This window comes from Trematomus bernacchii, unplaced genomic scaffold (assembly GCF_902827165.1).
Source record: "Trematomus bernacchii unplaced genomic scaffold, fTreBer1.1, whole genome shotgun sequence".
In the NCBI taxonomy this organism is placed as follows: domain Eukaryota; kingdom Metazoa; phylum Chordata; class Actinopteri; order Perciformes; family Nototheniidae; genus Trematomus; species Trematomus bernacchii.
The window spans coordinates 1522306-1539344 of record NW_022987564.1 but is presented as its reverse complement, the minus strand read 5'-3'; the positions used below and the strand labels follow the sequence as shown (position 1 = coordinate 1539344).

Genomic DNA, 17039 nt, shown 5'->3' with positions numbered 1-17039 from the left:
GATGTCTCTTCATTTGCACCTAAATAACATCTTAAATGTGTAAAAAAAAATTCGAGAAATGAGAGAGACAGTTTTCAAATTCCACACTGCATATTAGCATCGATTAGCTGCTCTAAGGCTTTCATTTCAGGTTTTCTAATGAAGACTGAGCTCCTAAATTATGGAACGCTCACCTACGGTCCGCTGAGTCTGTAGATTGTTTTAAATGTCATTTAAAGACATTCCTGTTTGGGTAAGTTCTGTGCTTTTATTCTATTTTATTGAATGTTTTTATTGTGTTTTTATTGTTTATTGTGTTTTTAGCACGTCTTTATTCGTATGATGTGTTAATGCTTTGTCAAGCACTTGACTATATCTGTGAAAAGCGCTTTATAAATAAATTGTACTTACTTACTTAACTTACTTACTTCAATGTCCTCATATTTCGTTAGTGGCTGCGCTGACAGCAGCCTGGTTCTGACATGTGACTTAGTGGGCTCTATGCCAGCAGGAGCATTACAGCGTGGCACCAGAGAGTCCTGAGGGATCAGCTGCTCCACTGACTCCTCTTCCACACGATGTGCTCCACTTACTCAGGCTCCACTGCTGAATTACACAGCAGCACGCCAACAACCATTGTCGTACACCTAAAGTCAGGTCTGCCCACTGAGGGCTGCTGCAGAGGCTTGGGAATATAATGACTGAGATACAGTCTGACTAGGAGTGCTCTAAATGACTAAATGTCTAAATGTCAGCGGGATGTACCATGGAGCACGCTCCGGGGGTTTACACTGTTGAACCCTTCCTTCTCTTTTCGTTAGGTTCATTGAATTACTTTCCATAAAATATAGAACTTAGTCCTTTTTTATTGCTGTACCGCATAGTTTGCAGCAGCATTCATAGCGTTTCATTTTCAAAAATAACCATTTTTACCGCGGTCAAATGACAGTTTGCTCTCTTGATTGCTGCACACAAACGGGTGTAATAACAGCAATCCATCAAAAGCATAAATACAATTTATAAAACAAAAATGTACTTGAACCCCATACTCTTTAGGGTGATTAAGTCATGAAATGTAATGAAAAACATTCAAATAGCCTCAATAGAAGCTTTGAATGAAAAAAATAAACATGAATTCTGTACAAGCCAGTCTTTTCATTTAGGCTAATGCATGATTGGGAACATAATTGGAATCAACAGCTGGAACCAGCGGTGGCTGAAAGGTGCAAACGCATTACAACGGCCAAAACATTTCCATAAGTATAATCGCGCTGCAGTTTCAACAGAGACAGATGTCCATCTTTATAATCCTGAACGTCACTGAGCGCTCCGGTCCCAGCTGTGTGCGAAACCTTTTAGTGTCCCCTGGTTTCCGTTGTGTTTCGAGCTTCTTGCAGAGTTTTTTTATTTGCAGCGTTTGGTTTACGCAGCTCGGTTTGGTTTGCGCTGCTCGGGTTTCCTCAAGTTGATAAATGTTTTCTAAATGCTGCATGTGTTGTCAATTTGCGGAAGATGTTTCTTCATCTGCATGTGATTTGGTTCATTTGTGTTTATATATTTGCATCGTGTCTGAAGCTGCAGGGCGTTTCTCCTAATGGAAGAGTTTTGATACGTTGTAGCTCGTTTGCACCGGTCGGCCACCGTAGCATCAACCCAAAAACACAGGGTTTTTTCAGCCTAATTTACAGAACCAAGCAATGACAAAGCAGTCTGAATAGACATTTAGGTGCCTTGTGTTTTTTTGTTTGTTGGATTATAATGATATAAACTCATTCAAGCTTAAAAAAGACTGCACGCTGAGCCTTGCTCTAATTTAATTTCCTCTGTCCGCTGGGCCTTTTGCAATAACTTCATTTATTTGACAGGATATTGTCCCAGAAATAATTGTAATTGAACAATATCATTTTATTTTAGGATGATGATTGTCCATGTTCTCTGTAACGTCTTCTACACTTTTTAAATATCATAACTCATTCTAATGTGTCTCTGACATGTCTGGCCAGGGATTACAGATGAAGTAACACATGTACAACAATGTTTTCTAATGTCCCTAAAAAAATATTAATTAATAAAGAAAATTAAAAAAGGATAATGCACCCACGTTTTAAATTGGTTGGGAAAAAGAATAATTATGGAAATGTTTGTTGTACTCAATTAAGGTTTTATCACCAAAAAATAGCTAAAAACCATAATTAATAGCAATTAATACCAAAAACAGAGAAAAAAAATAAGCCCAGAGTTGTAATAGATTACATTTTTCCAATGCTTCTGCTTCTCTTTGGCCAACTACTGCACAAACAAGTACTTGAGAGTCTGTGTTATTCTTTTTTTGCACCCTTAACAGCTTTTCATTTCACAGCGTGGTAAAATTAACCAATCTCAAAAAATGTGACAAAGGACTCTAACCCAGGCACTTCAACAAAACCAATAATTTCGAGCAGCTGCAGCACAAGCTTCTGTCTTGTCTTTGGTTTTCTGCACATGCTAATTATTCAACCATCTGCAAACAAATACAACTTAAACCCTAGACTCTGAAAACCATATTCCTGCAACCCAGACTTCTTTGACTATTTATAATCTTTCTCGGATGTTCTTGTTCAATGACTCACCGACAGTAACCAGACACACATTTTAATTTTCACTTCAGAGAAATACAGGAAAGAACAGTCTCTCATCATAAGAAAATAAGAAAAACGTCTCTACAGGGCAGAGTTACTGCATATAAGCCGCACACAGATACTGAATTATCAGGAAACAATGATTATTTGTCCTTCATAGCTTCAACATACCAGGTGACATTTATAAGCTGTACAAAAAAACGGATTAAAAACAGTAAAGGTAGAGTGAACATTTAGAGAAAATCTTATCAGAAGTGCTAGGAGCTGATTTCATGTATTTTCTGGTCTGATCTACCAGCTAATAAAGTTCAACCATGTGTCCTTTTCCTTGTTGAAGTTCCCCGCCCATTGAAGAGTAAACACTAAGTGATAGTCCGTCTGATTGGGTTTGTAGTCCAGTTACAAACTTGGGAAGAGCCATTTCTATCTGCGTCCCTTTCTTCCATCGGTTCAAGGACTTAATGGTGACGCTTGCAAAGACGTTTCCACGGTTGAACAGCCCTTCCCAAGTAACTCGGACCAACGCTGGGAAAAAAAGAGCAGATTGTTGGCTTCGCAGAAGTTCTTTCTTTCTAGTCATAGTTGAACGAACCAAAGGAAAGCCGTTGGAGGCAAAGTAGGTGAAGATGCCGTCAAAGTAGTGCTCAGAGTCGGACATAAAACAGTTAGGGGGATGGATATAAAGGTTTGGAGATGTCTTTTCTTGTCTTATCTAAAGCCATCTTCACATCAGCCACATGTCCTTCTCCTTGTTAAAGTTCTCGACCCACTGGCCTGTAAGCACTATGTAGTCTGGCTAATTGGGTTGGCAGTCCAGGTACAACACCTCACCGTTTTCTTGTGTCCAGCCTTCTCTATCTGCGTCCATTCCTGACATTGGTAAAAGGACTTAATGGTCAAGATTTCTGGCCTGAAAAGATGTGTCCTAATATCGTCCGTTAACATGCTTTCTCGTTCCATGGTTGTGCTACAGGCGAACAGCCAACGCTGGACCAAAAGAGCAGATTGTTGGCATTGCAGAAGTTCTTAATGGCTTTCCAGTTCTGGTAGTACAAGCCAAAGAGAAGCCATTCGATTCAAAGTAGGTGTAGATGCTGTCGAAGCAGAAAAACTGGTATTGAAATGGACATAAAGGAGTAGGAGCTGACTTTTTGTTTTGGTCTGATTCACTAGGGAAATTAAGTTCACATCAGCCATGTGTCCTTCTCCTTGTTGTAGTTCTCTGCCCATTGGCGAGTGAGCACTAAGTAGTGGTCCGGCTGATTGGGTTGGTAATCCAGGTACAAACGCGTCACTGTTTTCTTGGGTACAGCCTTCTCTATCTGCGTGCCTTCATGCCATTGGTTAAAGGACGTAATGGTGACGATTTCCGGCCTTACAGACAAAGCCGCCTGCAAGGACGTGTCGTAGTATCGTCCGTTAACGCGGTTCCTCGTGTTGTGGTTGTTCCACGGGCGAACAGCCGTGTCCACGTACCCCGGACCAACGCTGGGAATAAAGAGCAGATTGTTGCCATCGCAGAAGTTCTTGATGGCTTTCCAGTTCTGGTGGGACGAGCCAAAGGAGAATCCGTTGGAGGCGAAGTAGGTGTAGATGCCGTCAAAGCCGCTAGCTAGGATGTCGTGTTTGTGGCGCTCCTCCACGATAAGGGCGAGGAAGACGCCGTCGTAAGGCGTGCCTCGGATACTGTGGGAACCTTTAGGGCTGAGGAGATCGGCCCAGGACTCGGCTGGCATCAGGTAGGAGTCGTAGACGTAAAACAGAGGCAGGACTCGCCCCGTGCTGGACCTGAATCTGTAGAAGGCGCCATGCTTTCCATACCTGAGGAAAACAAGAGAGGCGGAATTTCAAGCTGTTGCAATATCCATGGAAAAACATTTTGAAAATAGTCGCTTTAATGTCTTTTTCAATTGCAGGCAAAAATTAAGTGAAATTAATATTTAGTGGCTTGCATTCTTCTTTCGTGTGCTGGTAAATGGTGTTTTTTTTTCTACAACTGGGAGTAGCCAAAGTCATAAAGTTACCAATTCCTTCAAGTTCTTTAAAATGTAAAAAGTATTGATTTGTGAAGCTTTAAGGGCTGAGGCTCTCCGGCTTATCATATAGTCACTGCAGTAAAAAGACTGCAGCCTCCGGACATGTTCTCTTTTTAAATGACAACAATGCGAGTCACTTGCATGTACGATGTAGGATGATGGACATAAAGTTAAATTGCATCGGTATCAGTCGGTCAGATGCCTGAGCGACCAATCTTCTTATGTGTAGTCTTGTTTGATTTCTTTTATACTAGTATATTCAAATAAAATTATGCTTAAAGGCCACATGTAGCACATTTTATAACAAAAGGTTTTACAGGCTTTCAGACACTGAGAAAATATTTATGCTTTACTGAAAACCATCATCTCTTTTTCTGGCCCTCCACTTTTTCTTTCATTTTATACAGATGGCCAGCACAGTGGGTTTCTGAAAATATTGGCAGGAATATAAAGAGCAAAAATGGGACGCTCTCTAGCCTTTGCTTTGAATTTACTCCAGTATTTATATGAACATTGTAAACGTGGTGCTAGTGAGAGTCTATATTGTTGTTCCTAGTCACAGTGGGAGATCATGGGCTTTTATCAGACTGCTAGTGAATATTCTATGAGGTGAAACTCTATCTGATAACCATACCAGAGTTTCCGTTAGAATTTATTTTTGCCGGTCAACATGTCCGTTAAAGTTGAAATCTTCCGGACAAAATGAGAAAAGTGCCGGTCAAAGGTCTTCTTTGTTATTTATTGAGCTTTAAAACAAATTGATATGATTGGATATTAAACAAACTAATTATAGTAGATTAACTACATTATTCAAAAGTGTAAAATAACTTATAATAACATGGGAATAATGAACGGAGCGCTCTCTCCTTCTCCTGACAGCCCGTCAGTATGCAGCTCGCGGATCCAGTAATGAGTGACCCGACAGTAAAAATAAACATATCTATAACTAGTTTAGGTAGTTTGAGAGGTAATTAAAATAGCGAAGTGTGATTTTTTAACCTGAAGTTTGTGTGTTGCTCCGTTCACCGCTGCAGGTGATCATGCAGAGCTGCGTGTCGACTCGTCAGCAGCAGCTGATCTCTCTCTCCCGTCAGATTCGACTTCACTCGCGTTTATGTCCATATCGATCAGATCTAGCTAGTTCTAGCTAATGATATGACTACCTGCTTATTAAAAGACACCTAAACAATAAGCGTCGCTATGCAACCGGGTGAGGCCACAAAGTATAGCGCAGCAGCATTATGCATTTGTTTACATGCCCACCGGAACCCCGAGGCATTACCAACAGATCAACGCACAATCAACCCATACAGGACATCTCTTTCTCCACATTAAGTGTTAGACATTAGAATTGACTCTTCTTGTCTGTCACATACTATTGCGCTAAGGGGAAATGATTTTGACCGGACATTTTGACCGGAGAGATTTAGATTTGCCGGTCTTCAGCATATTTTACCTGTCAAAGTAGGGCTGTGCAATTAATCGTATTTGAATCGCAATTACGATTTTGGCCTGCCACAATTACGAAAACAACATAATCGAAAAAAACAATTATTTAGCTTTGCTAGGTTGTGACAGTGCACTGCAACATATTTGATCTAATTTATTTTGGTCTCATTTATTTGTATTTATCATATTTATATATGTTTAGTAGCTTGTGGAAGTGCGCTCCAAAATATTTGTTGATCTTGTTGATTGGTATTTATTATTTTGATATTATTTATTTAAATGTATCATTTATTTTATTTATTTTTGTATTGGTTTTTCAGTTGAGTTATACGTTCAGGGTAATCAACAGCTAAAAAGATACTGTTCAAATTATTATTTGTATTTGTTTTAAAGTTCAATAAATTGATTTTTTCAAAGTCAATGAATAATCGTATTTAATAATCGTGATATCAATTATTGACCCAAATAATCGTGATTATGATTTTTGCCATAATCGCACAGCCCTAGGTCAAAGTCCGGTAATTACCGGCTAACGGAAACTCTGACCCATACAGCCTTTTCACATGTCTGATAAAGACACACTTTACATTTTGCTTGAGTTAGGGAAGAGGATTGGGATTTTCTGGCATTAAGACTGGTCAAAGTCAAAGCAAAAGCTACCTCCTGATCTATGACAGCAGGATCACAGGGGAGACATCAATATTTAACAACAAGTTCCTCTATTCCCTTCTCAAACTTCATGATTCACCACACCTCTAGACTTCAAACGTCAGATATTGAAAGCAGAGCTCCCGTTAGCTTCAGCTCGGGGAAAGGAGACACGTCTGGGACAAAGGAAAGTGAAAACAAAGCCAAACAACGTACTTGTCAATAATGTATTTGATGTTGTCATGCATGCTCTGGTCCGTCCGTCCTTTGTACGGCTGTATGTGAAAGGCCACCTGTGCAAAACACATTGAGAAAAAGATCATGAAAAGCACAACATAAATGCACAAAACCCTAAAAAACAAGGGGTTATGCAATGAATTTACAACAGAGCTCTTATTATTTCAGCATATCATTTATTTTGATGGACAGCCAGTATAAATGCAACCTTCAATTAGTCCGACCTCGCTAATTATCTGGCCGGGCTGCCTGTGATTCACAGTGTTGATTGGAGTGTCATTATGTTCTGGAGGTGCTTGTTCCACTGTGTTTGAATGCTTCTGTGTGCACACTCAAATATCAAACTACTCAACACCAGATTCATTTTAATGACCAATCAAAGCTAATATAATGCCAGTCAGCGGGAAACAATTAAAAAGTTTAACCGCAAAGTTTTAACGAGGAGCTTTCTACGCAATGTTTTTTAAATGCAGCTACAGCTTTACACTTAATAACATGAATGTATATATAGCATTTCTGCAATGACGGGACATATGTTATAATCTGTTATGTTACTATATTATATTTTGACTTTTGGCTAACTTTACTTAGCTTACTGTTTGCACTTTGCTTATCAGCTCACATTTAGCAAACATTGGCTGAACCATTAGTTACAACTAACTGGCGAACCTTAGTTTAGCGCAGGTGGTTGCTAACTAGCTAGGCATGGGCGGCTAACTAGCTAACTGCAAACTTAGCTTGTGGTTAGCTAGTTAGCAGCCACTGCCTTGCATTGCACTTGGCTAGTAGATTTGTTATTTGACACTTTTCCTTGTACATTATTTATGTTGGCTTAAATAAACACTGTTGGTCATTATCAGTTAGCCGTCACATTGGCTGGTTAAGTAATTTGCAAGCTAGCCTTCTAACATATTAGCAAGCAAGATAAGGTTAGCAAGCTAGCTCACTGAGCTTTGCTGTATGGATTTGGTGTTGTAATGTTAGCTGATAAAGCAATTTAGGCCCTGTTTTCCAGACAGAAACAAAAACAATCCTTCTATTCTATAGAAATATAAAATAATCAGCTGTTGTAGCCTACAGTTTCTTTGTGTTATCTTAGTAGTTCGCTGCCTTCTGCCTCTAACAAATACAGTTATATTAAGGGACTTTTTTGACTAAAGTTTGCAGAGTGCACGCTACGGACAGTGTGACCTTAATGTTAAGAGTAGCCTACAATTGCACAATTAGGGCTGTAGTGAAACCACAAGTAAAAAACGGTCAAAATTAGCATATACATTATTGCGCAAAGGCCAAAAACGTGTTTAAGATCCTCGTAACCTTTGATATTTTTTTAGTCCAAGTAAAGGGTTTGTGCCATTTTAAAAACAATTCCCTCCAGATGTCTTTAACATATTGAGTTCACAAGAAAAGGTAGCATATACAATTCAAAAATATAAATATAATAGTGGCCTGGAGGTTGAACATATACCCATATGGTGACAATCTCTGAAAATAAGGTCTGTAAAAATAAGTTTAACATGAAGTAGCCTTTTTCAAGTGTCCCTATTTTAGAACATGCCCCAGATGGTCACCTTGAATTATGCATAAAACATCCTGCTTGTTCAGTTTAGTGGCCTTGCTTTTCTTGTATAAATGAAACAGCACATTGCTATCTCGTTCCTGAATCTTCTGTTTACTCTGCGTGGGTTTTATTTACAACATTTCAACCACATGATTGACATCTCTTCGACTACAAACAGCGGTTCAAATGCTGTCAATCATGTCCTTGTGGAATAAATGGAAAAGATACCAATGTGCCGATGCTTTTTACATTCTTTTGTGCTGATAAAAATAGTTTGTGGATGTGTGTGTGCCTCTGGATGATTGACAAAGGAAACGTCTGACATGCCTCTGCTCTGGATTTCTATTTTTAAAGATTGTATACCTGCAGGAAAAAGAAAACAACCTTCTATGGTTGAGCGAAACAGATTTCTCCTGCTGCTCAGTGGAGTGTGAATGCTGCAGGATTGACTCATTTGACCTTTTATTAGGAGCTGCTGCTTCTTTGGAGTATCATTGAAGGATAAGGGCTGTGTGCCAGCTATAATATCTAATGTCTGTCAGCACAGTAAAAACACTGAAAAGCCAAAAACTAATGACTTTAAATCCTTAAAAACACATAAGTGCTTAAACACAAGCTGTGACAGATACATGTTATGTCTTTAAATATGTGTCACTGTGTTAATTGTTCAGTTATGTATTGGTGTGGTCCAAAAAGGATGATCAAAAAGGGGTTTTGAGTATCCTTATAGCAGTACATTGCAGTTATTTTGCCTTTCCCTTCTTAAGATTTGATCCATAGATAGATTCACTTTATTAATCATTGGCATTTTGCAGCAGCAGGTTATCAGGCATTGCACCTAATTTAAAAATACCCAGTAAATATATATTAGTACAGGGTATATGCAGGAATCCTGAAGTAAAATGTAATACCTTTTAAGACCTTTTTTAAGACCCTTTCCATACATTTTAAGACCTCATTGCCACTTGGAGTTTTAAACGGTTACATTGGCGACACACTATACCTCACATTTACTATATTCAGTATTGATTGTCCTTCCTCGTTATCTTCCAACCATTTGGACGCAAACTTGCATTTCCCCATAACGATGTTGTTTAACAACCGGCGTAAACGGAGCTTCGCGCGCTATCAAGCAGTGAGCGTGCGATGTCCTGTTCAGATGACGTCAAATCCAACGGGATGCCATAAATAAACTACACAGAATCACACTACACACCTACGCAATGATTACATTCAGGCAGACTGTAGAATACACCCTCTTTGGACAATTTATATACTTATTGAAAACAAGCTACAGAATGTAATACCTTGGGAAATGCCGTTTAATACTTTTTAATAATTTTTAATAGCCTTAATTTTTGCTAAATTGATTTATCAACTTTTAATACTTTTTAAGACCCCGCGGACACCCTGCAGTACTAGAAATGTATACATATTTACAGATATGCTTAGATTCGAAACATTTCATTAAATGCATTTTGTGTCTGAACACATGTATTGTTTCTAATATAGAATGTCGTGTTGAAATCTAATTTGTTATGGAATACAATTACAGATGCTTTTGCCTATTATTGTTTACTTTTTGAAGTACATATGAATTGAGGAGTTTGAACCTCTGCTAATCATAACCCTTGATGGTAATCAAACACGAAGAGAATCTGAAACGTGTATTTCTCTCCTTTTTTGTTTAAAATGTTCCTAATTAAAGGTGTTCTCTCGTCTCGAGTTAAGACATGAGGACAGAAGCCAAGTTTAGCCTGCAGGACCCTGAGGATTTCTAGAGGAGAGGAGAGGAAAGGAGAGGAGAGGAAAGGAAAGGAGAGGAGAGGAGAGGAGAGGAGAGGAGAGGAGAGGAGAGGAGAGGAGAGGAGAGGAGAGGAGAGGAGAGGAGAGGAGAGGATGTATCGTCTCATCTGTTGACACTTTCAGGTGAAGCAGGATCTAATCCACTGACCCAAATGTCTCAGATCTCTATTCAGCATATTTTTAGGAATAATAAAATCATATGTTTATAGATCCATTCATCCTCAGGGAATTCATCTCCAGGAGAGATTACTGTACTCGTATACTCTAACATTATAACTGCTATATTTATTGACACATAGCTTATTTTTACATATAAAGGCACATGATATAAGGGTTGCAGCCCAGCTTTGACTGAGCTGTGGAGACACAAACACCCGACGCCCACGCCATCTTTCAAAGAGAGACAGCAAGGTCAGTTTCTAAACAGTTTCTATGGTGACGCGGCTGTGTTACGCCAAGGTAAAACGTCGCTCAATCTGCGGATGAAGAGTGTGTTTGTGTGTGTGCTCAGATCATATTTACACTGAGCCTGAGGAGAGCCACCGCTGTTTGCATTTACTCTTCAGATGATGACAAACACCAACCTGAACTCATGTTGCATCATTACGTTGTTGTACACTGCATTCAATCAGATACTATATGTAAACTCAACGGATGAATTCAAAAGTGCAAAACGCCAAAATACACAGAGAAAATTACTACACTTCAAGAGGTCTGAAAATGGCAGAAAGTGTTCCTAGAATACCTGATATGGAGTGATGCAGGAATGAGTCCTAAACCCAGGAATGAGTCTGCCTTATTGTCTCAACAAGAAGTTGCCAAACCCTCCAACAGGAAGTCTGCTTTGTTTCTGAATATCCAGCTGCTCTACCTGACCAGGTGCAACGCTATTTGTGTCCCCCATGAAACATGCTGTGTACAAATAGTTCCATGCTAACATTTACTAGTAAACTGCGTAGATGTAGATGACACACACACACACACACACACACACACACACACACACACACACACACACACACACACACACACACACACACACACACACACACACACACACACACACACACACACACACACACACACACACACACACACACACACACACACACACACAGAGGCATCAGTCGTCTTAACGCTGATGCTCCAGTGTGTGTGTGTGTGTGTGTGTTTTGTCTCTGCTGCCTCATGCATCTCCAGCATGTTTTGGCTTTAAGACCCTGCTGTGCTGAAGTGGATCTGACTGTTGGATGGAGCGCTGCACTGAAGAAGATAAATACACTGAGGCACTTAATAAAAAAAACGATGTACTCAGAGAGAAAGGCAACATCTCTCTGCTACCTCCATATCACTGTAAATGTCAGGTTTTGAGGTCAGAGATTTAAAATTGAAGATGCCACCGGGTCCCACTCGCTTGGTACTCTCACTTTTATTCACTGTAAGAGCCTCAGTGGACCACAATGCATTGCAGCTGCAAGACATGTAGAGGTATAACAACAACTGCCAACGAAAAACAATAACAACAGATCCTTTTGTTCAATAGCTAATAATAATGACATTTAAACCTATATGCACAAGATAATAACTTGTCAAACACTATCATACAAATAACAATATTGAGACGTTTGTCGCTGTAAAGTCATTAATAATTCAGTAAATCAGTAAAAAGCGTTAAGGGATCAAGCCTCTTTTAATTTGAAGTATATTGTTTTGTGTTATTGTTGGAGGAGCCTGAGTCTAAACTACATTTAGCTATTGTGCGTACAACAATAAAGCCTTAGGACATTAGAATCCCAAATGTATTGCATGTTCTTAATCTTACATGCACAAGATTACTTACTACTCACACATGATTAAAAGGAACATCATGACTCAGCTTTCACGTTAAACTGTCACATTGAGTAAATCGTCAGGAAGTAGAAAACATACCGGTTGTCTCACCAGTTACCTTGATGCTGTGCCTGTGGGCGGCGTCCATCACGGCGGGGACCAGATCCTCGCTCGGCTCCCCGTGGTCGTCTGCCACGCCGGGGGGGTACCAGGACAGAACCAGCACCCCTAACACACCACCGAGAGGCAGAGAGTGGGAGTTAAATTAATGAAGGTGGAGGTTAAAGCAATGATTGGTTAATAATCAATAAAAGCTGTGGTCACTTTTATTGGGTTTTTTCAACAGCATACAGTTATTATATCAGAGCATGTATCAAAAGTAGGTAAACAAATCTTCACTTTATAGAAACATAGGTAGAGTAACAATGTAAATACTGCTTAACAAACCTGTGGTAACTTTATTTACACCAGGGCTGCACAAAATATTTTTTTTTAATCATCATCTCTTGCACTCAATTTTGTTGAGTTATTTAGATTATCAGTAGAAATGTGTACTGTTACATTATTATTATTTTTATAAATTATAATGTTTGTTTTTTATTAATTCATTGTTCATTATTTGGGCAGTTTTATAATTGATATCCCCGTGGTCGTCTGCCACGCCGGGGGGGGTACCAGGACAGAACCAGAATGTGAGTTAATACATTGAGGGTGGAGGTTAAAGCACTGATTGGTTAATAATCAATAAAGCTGTGGTCACTTTATTTACACCAGGGCTGCACAAAATATATATTTTTTAATCATCATCTCAATATTGCACTCAATTTTGTTGAGTTATTTGAAGCAGATTATTAGATTACATTTTAACTATTATATGATTATTATTTGTATAAATTATAAAATTATTAATTAACTTTTTGGGCAGTTTTTATTATCATGTGAACAAAAGGACCTTCAGATTTAAGGCATGTCTACTTGTCTTATTTTATTTATACTGTTTGCAAAAATAAAGGGAGATCTTGAAAGTACATGTATGGACAACTAAGTCAATAAATAAAAAGTGTAAAATAATATAAACATGTATTTTTAATTGTAACTATTATCCAAATAAAGTCCTTTGCTTTCTTCAGTAGATGCATTTAGCAGTATTTTTAAATCAGTTACCTGCTGCAGCCTCCTCTATCTGCGCCATGTGGGACTCCAGCACCTTGGGGTCCCTGGAGCTGTAGGGGCCGAGCTCCGGGTAGAAACTGGAGGCTATGTCCTCCGGAGGCGTGTGTCTGCCCTGGGCGTGACTGGCTGCGATCTTAGGGTCCCAGTGCGGCACCAGCACGTGGTCCCAGTGGATGTACTTGTTGTCGGTGGCCGGGTCCCCGTACCACAGGTAGTAGAAGATGTGCACGTCGTAAAAGATGCTGTAGTCCCGGTCAGATTTAGTGAAAACCACCTTAGTGTCGCTGCTGATGCTGCCGCCGTGAACCTGACCCGGAGACACCGCCACATCCTGCAGGTCCAGACGGAGGGGGGAGAAGAGTTCAGATGCTTTAGTAAAAGTACCAATACATTATGGGCTAAATACTTAATTACAATTAAAAGTCCTGCATTCAAAATCATACTTAGTTCAAAGGTTTTATTGTCATATGAAATGCTACAGTGTTATGCGATTAAGTTCTTCAGTCCCAGGCTCCACCAACAATGCATCATAAATACAGAGCCGGGAGAAGTATAGATCTGGTACTTGAGTAAAAGTAGAAGTACTCAGATCTTGTACTAGAGGAAAAGTAGAAGTATACAGAGTGTAGGAATACTCTGTTACAAGTAAAAGTCCTGCATTCAAATGTTACTCTAGTAAAAGTAGAAAAGTATTATCATCTAAATATAGTTAAAGTAGCAACAGTAGAAGTAGTCTTTGTGCAGATTGGTCCATTTCAGAATAATATGATATGTTTTCTAATGATTGATCATGAAAGTGTTCTCAAAGCTGGTAAAGGTGCAGCTAGTTTGAATGACTTTGTATACTGCAGGGTAGCTTGTGAATTTACTCCAGGTGGAACTAAAGTCTGATTTAACACTTGATTATATTTCACATCATTAATCCAGATCTGTAAAGTAACTAAAGGTATTAAATACATGTAATTGAGTAAAAGTACAACATGTATCTCTGTGACTTATCTCGGTCGTGTAGTGGAGTAGACAAGTAACATAACATTAAAAATACTCAAGTAAAGTACAAGTACAATACACATTTTACTTAAGTACTTGAGGTACTTAGTTACTCCCCACCTCTGCATCCAGCCGCCTCCGGTCCCTCTCTCTCTCCCGGATGAAGCCCATCCCCGGGGCCAGGTCTGAGAAGCCGTCGCTGGGCTTCAGGGTCCGGAGCCCCATCATGGCCCCGAAGATGAAGAGGGTGAAGAGGAAGAGAGAAACTAAAGCCTTCCTGCGGAGCCGCGTCATGGTGGCTGTCCGCGGTGCTGAAGACCGAAAACAAGCGCTCCTCTGGTCGTCTTTCAGTCAGTGCAATGGAGACTGTGAAACATGCATGTTATTTCCCCTCCACCCGGAGATCAGGCTTCAGTAAACCCCCTCCTCTGCACACATGGTCGCTGTCCCTGGTGCTGAAGACAGGAAAACAAGTGTTTTTTTCAACTGGTGAGATTAAATCAGTCAGTGCAGCTGGAGCGTAATGGAGACTGTAAAACATGAGTATTCTTTCACTTCCATCATCCCCGAGATACCCTGCAGGATCAGGCTGCTGCAGACAGTAAAACAAGCGCTCCTCTCTTCGTTTTACAGCAGGAAATAAAACGCGTTGATTCAGTGCGATGGAGACTGTAAAACATGCATGTTATTTCACCTCCATCCTGCAGTGAAATAATAATAATAAATCCGCTGCTCTGCACATCCGCGCTGCGCACTTCGCGTTTTATTCCCCTCCATCTTTTCCTCCAACATCTATGTCACCTGTCAGCTGTTCCCTCATGTCTCTACAGGAGCTTTAATATGTTTAGTTTATCCGTGCAATGCTCCTCTTCTCATCCCATCCTCATGGGTCCAGGGGTCACATCTGCTTCCAAAATCCATCCCTGCAGCACAGAAAGGTTTTTCTTTTCTTTTTGATGGATACTGACGCTTCAGGAGAGAATGAAACATTTGTTTGTGCAGGAGGAGGGGGTGGGATTAACCCCCAACCGGAAATGCATGTGTGAGGGGTGATTAGTGCCAGAAGAGAGGCAGGAGGTGGAGCCTTAGCTCAGATTTATGAAGAATCATTTCTGTGTGTTGTGACAGATATTTATAGTAAATGTTTTTAGGGAATGATGAGGATTATGGAAACATGTGATATTCTGACTTAAATATAGAAAATAAATATAATTATTTTTAGAAATCCATTGAAGATCTCCATTTTTTATCACATGTGGCACCAATCCTCTTCCGTACTTTTGTGTATATCCATACATTATGTGTGTATTGAAACAATCTTAGTAAATCTTAAATTAAATATATATGATTGATCCTCAATAAAAATCAATCATCTGTAAAATGTAGCAAGGAAACAAATCCCAGTGTTGCACGATTCTACAAAAACGTACTGTATATTGAATGTGGGTTTTTTTTATGTCCAAATTCAATCGTAACCATGGTTTTTGTGCACGAGTCAGTGTGACATTATTCAGACTCAGAAACAGGTTTATTGCCAAGTAGATTTACACATATGAGGAATGTGTCTTGGTGGTGCGTACATACACACAGTTAAAGAACATAAAAAATAGGAAAAACAACCCAAAAATAAAATAGAAACTATTATACGTTAAGATATAGAAGATTATTTACATGAAATCTGGAAATACTAAAGAACTACGTGCAGTATACTGTTGCAAAGTACTTGAAATAATCTAATCAAATCAAATATGTGCAGTGTTGTTTTGGAAGTGTAGTATTGGGGTGTTTTCAGAGAGTAAAGTATTTAGGTGACATCTAGTGGGAGAGGGAACATAGTGCATGTATTATCTGCATGCTTGTAGTTGGTTGGAGGTTAATGGTCATTATTTTAAGAAAGTTTTACACTACGTCATGCAATACTAACTAATTTTTGTAATATACTGAATCATATGCATGACATTTATTTAGGACATACATATTTTTAATAGCAATAGGTAAATGTGCAGCTATGTTAAACAATTCCCCCAAATGTTGTTATTGTTCTTTAACAGATAATACATCTTCAGTCTTTCATGTCCTTTGCCACCTGAGGCCTGTACTACGAAGCCGGATTTTCGCTTAGCCGGCCGACTTCAGGGAAATCTCGGGCTTTCCGGTCCTACGACGCTGGTTCTCTTTTTAGCAGGCTAGATCTCCATGGTAACTTATGCTGAGCGGCTAACCTCCTCGGGAGGAGGTTAGGTTGCAGGCTAAGAGATCAACTCAGTGAAAGCACTGCCTGCTGACCAATCAGAGCTCCGTGTGCGGAGTTTAAAGTGATCAATTCATATTACAGGATAGAGGAAATACAGAAAAACTGCCGTTGCAGGAAAGACGGCCGGCAAAAATCAACTGACTGTGTGAACGTGAAAATTAATAGAATATCCCCTCCCATCTTCAGAGCAATCTGACTATTATAACATTAGCGTTAAGAAAGCTTACTTAAATATCTGCCACGACATAAGTAACCGGATCAGAGTAACATTAAGTACAGTCCGCGGCACTGTGAGTGCAGACGTCGATGTGTCACATTATCATTCATATCATATCACATCATATTGTATCATATATTTCCTTATTTGAGTCAGCTTCTTGAGCCGTATCTGGCCGTGCAACACTCACAGTGTCACATACTGTCACATAGTGTGTGTGTGTGTGTGTGTGTGTGTGTGT

The 17039-nt window shown here is 39.5% G+C and overlaps 1 protein-coding gene across 1 annotated transcript; it reads right to left on the bottom strand.

The window, feature by feature from the left end:
• Positions 1 to 2602: 2602 nt before the first annotated feature.
• Positions 2603 to 15317, bottom strand: si:ch211-30b16.2 (glycoprotein endo-alpha-1,2-mannosidase-like protein). The gene is made up of 5 exons (XM_034125311.1): positions 14448 to 15317; positions 13329 to 13668; positions 12283 to 12392; positions 6947 to 7023; positions 2603 to 4418 (listed from the first exon to the last, which is right to left on the bottom strand). Exons 1-5 carry the CDS (start codon positions 14619 to 14621, stop codon positions 3782 to 3784), a joined length of 1338 nt encoding a protein of 445 aa, XP_033981202.1. The 5' UTR covers positions 14622 to 15317; the 3' UTR covers positions 2603 to 3781.
• Between the last annotated feature and the right edge of the window lie 1722 nt (positions 15318 to 17039).

What these genes read in the sequence shown, in the direction of transcription:
- si:ch211-30b16.2 (XM_034125311.1), bottom strand. Translation starts at nt 14,621, where the DNA reads ATGACGCGGCTCCGCAGGAAGGCTTTAGTTTCTCTCTTCCTCTTCACC. An exon ending in GATAGAGGAGGCTGCAGCAG is followed by an intron (nt 12,393 to 13,328) that starts GTAACTGATTTA and finishes GTGGTGTGTTAG; the next exon opens with GGGTGCTGGTTCTGTCCTGG. An exon ending in CCCACAGGCACAGCATCAAG is followed by an intron (nt 7,024 to 12,282) that starts GTAACTGGTGAG and finishes TGTTTTGCACAG; the next exon opens with GTGGCCTTTCACATACAGCC.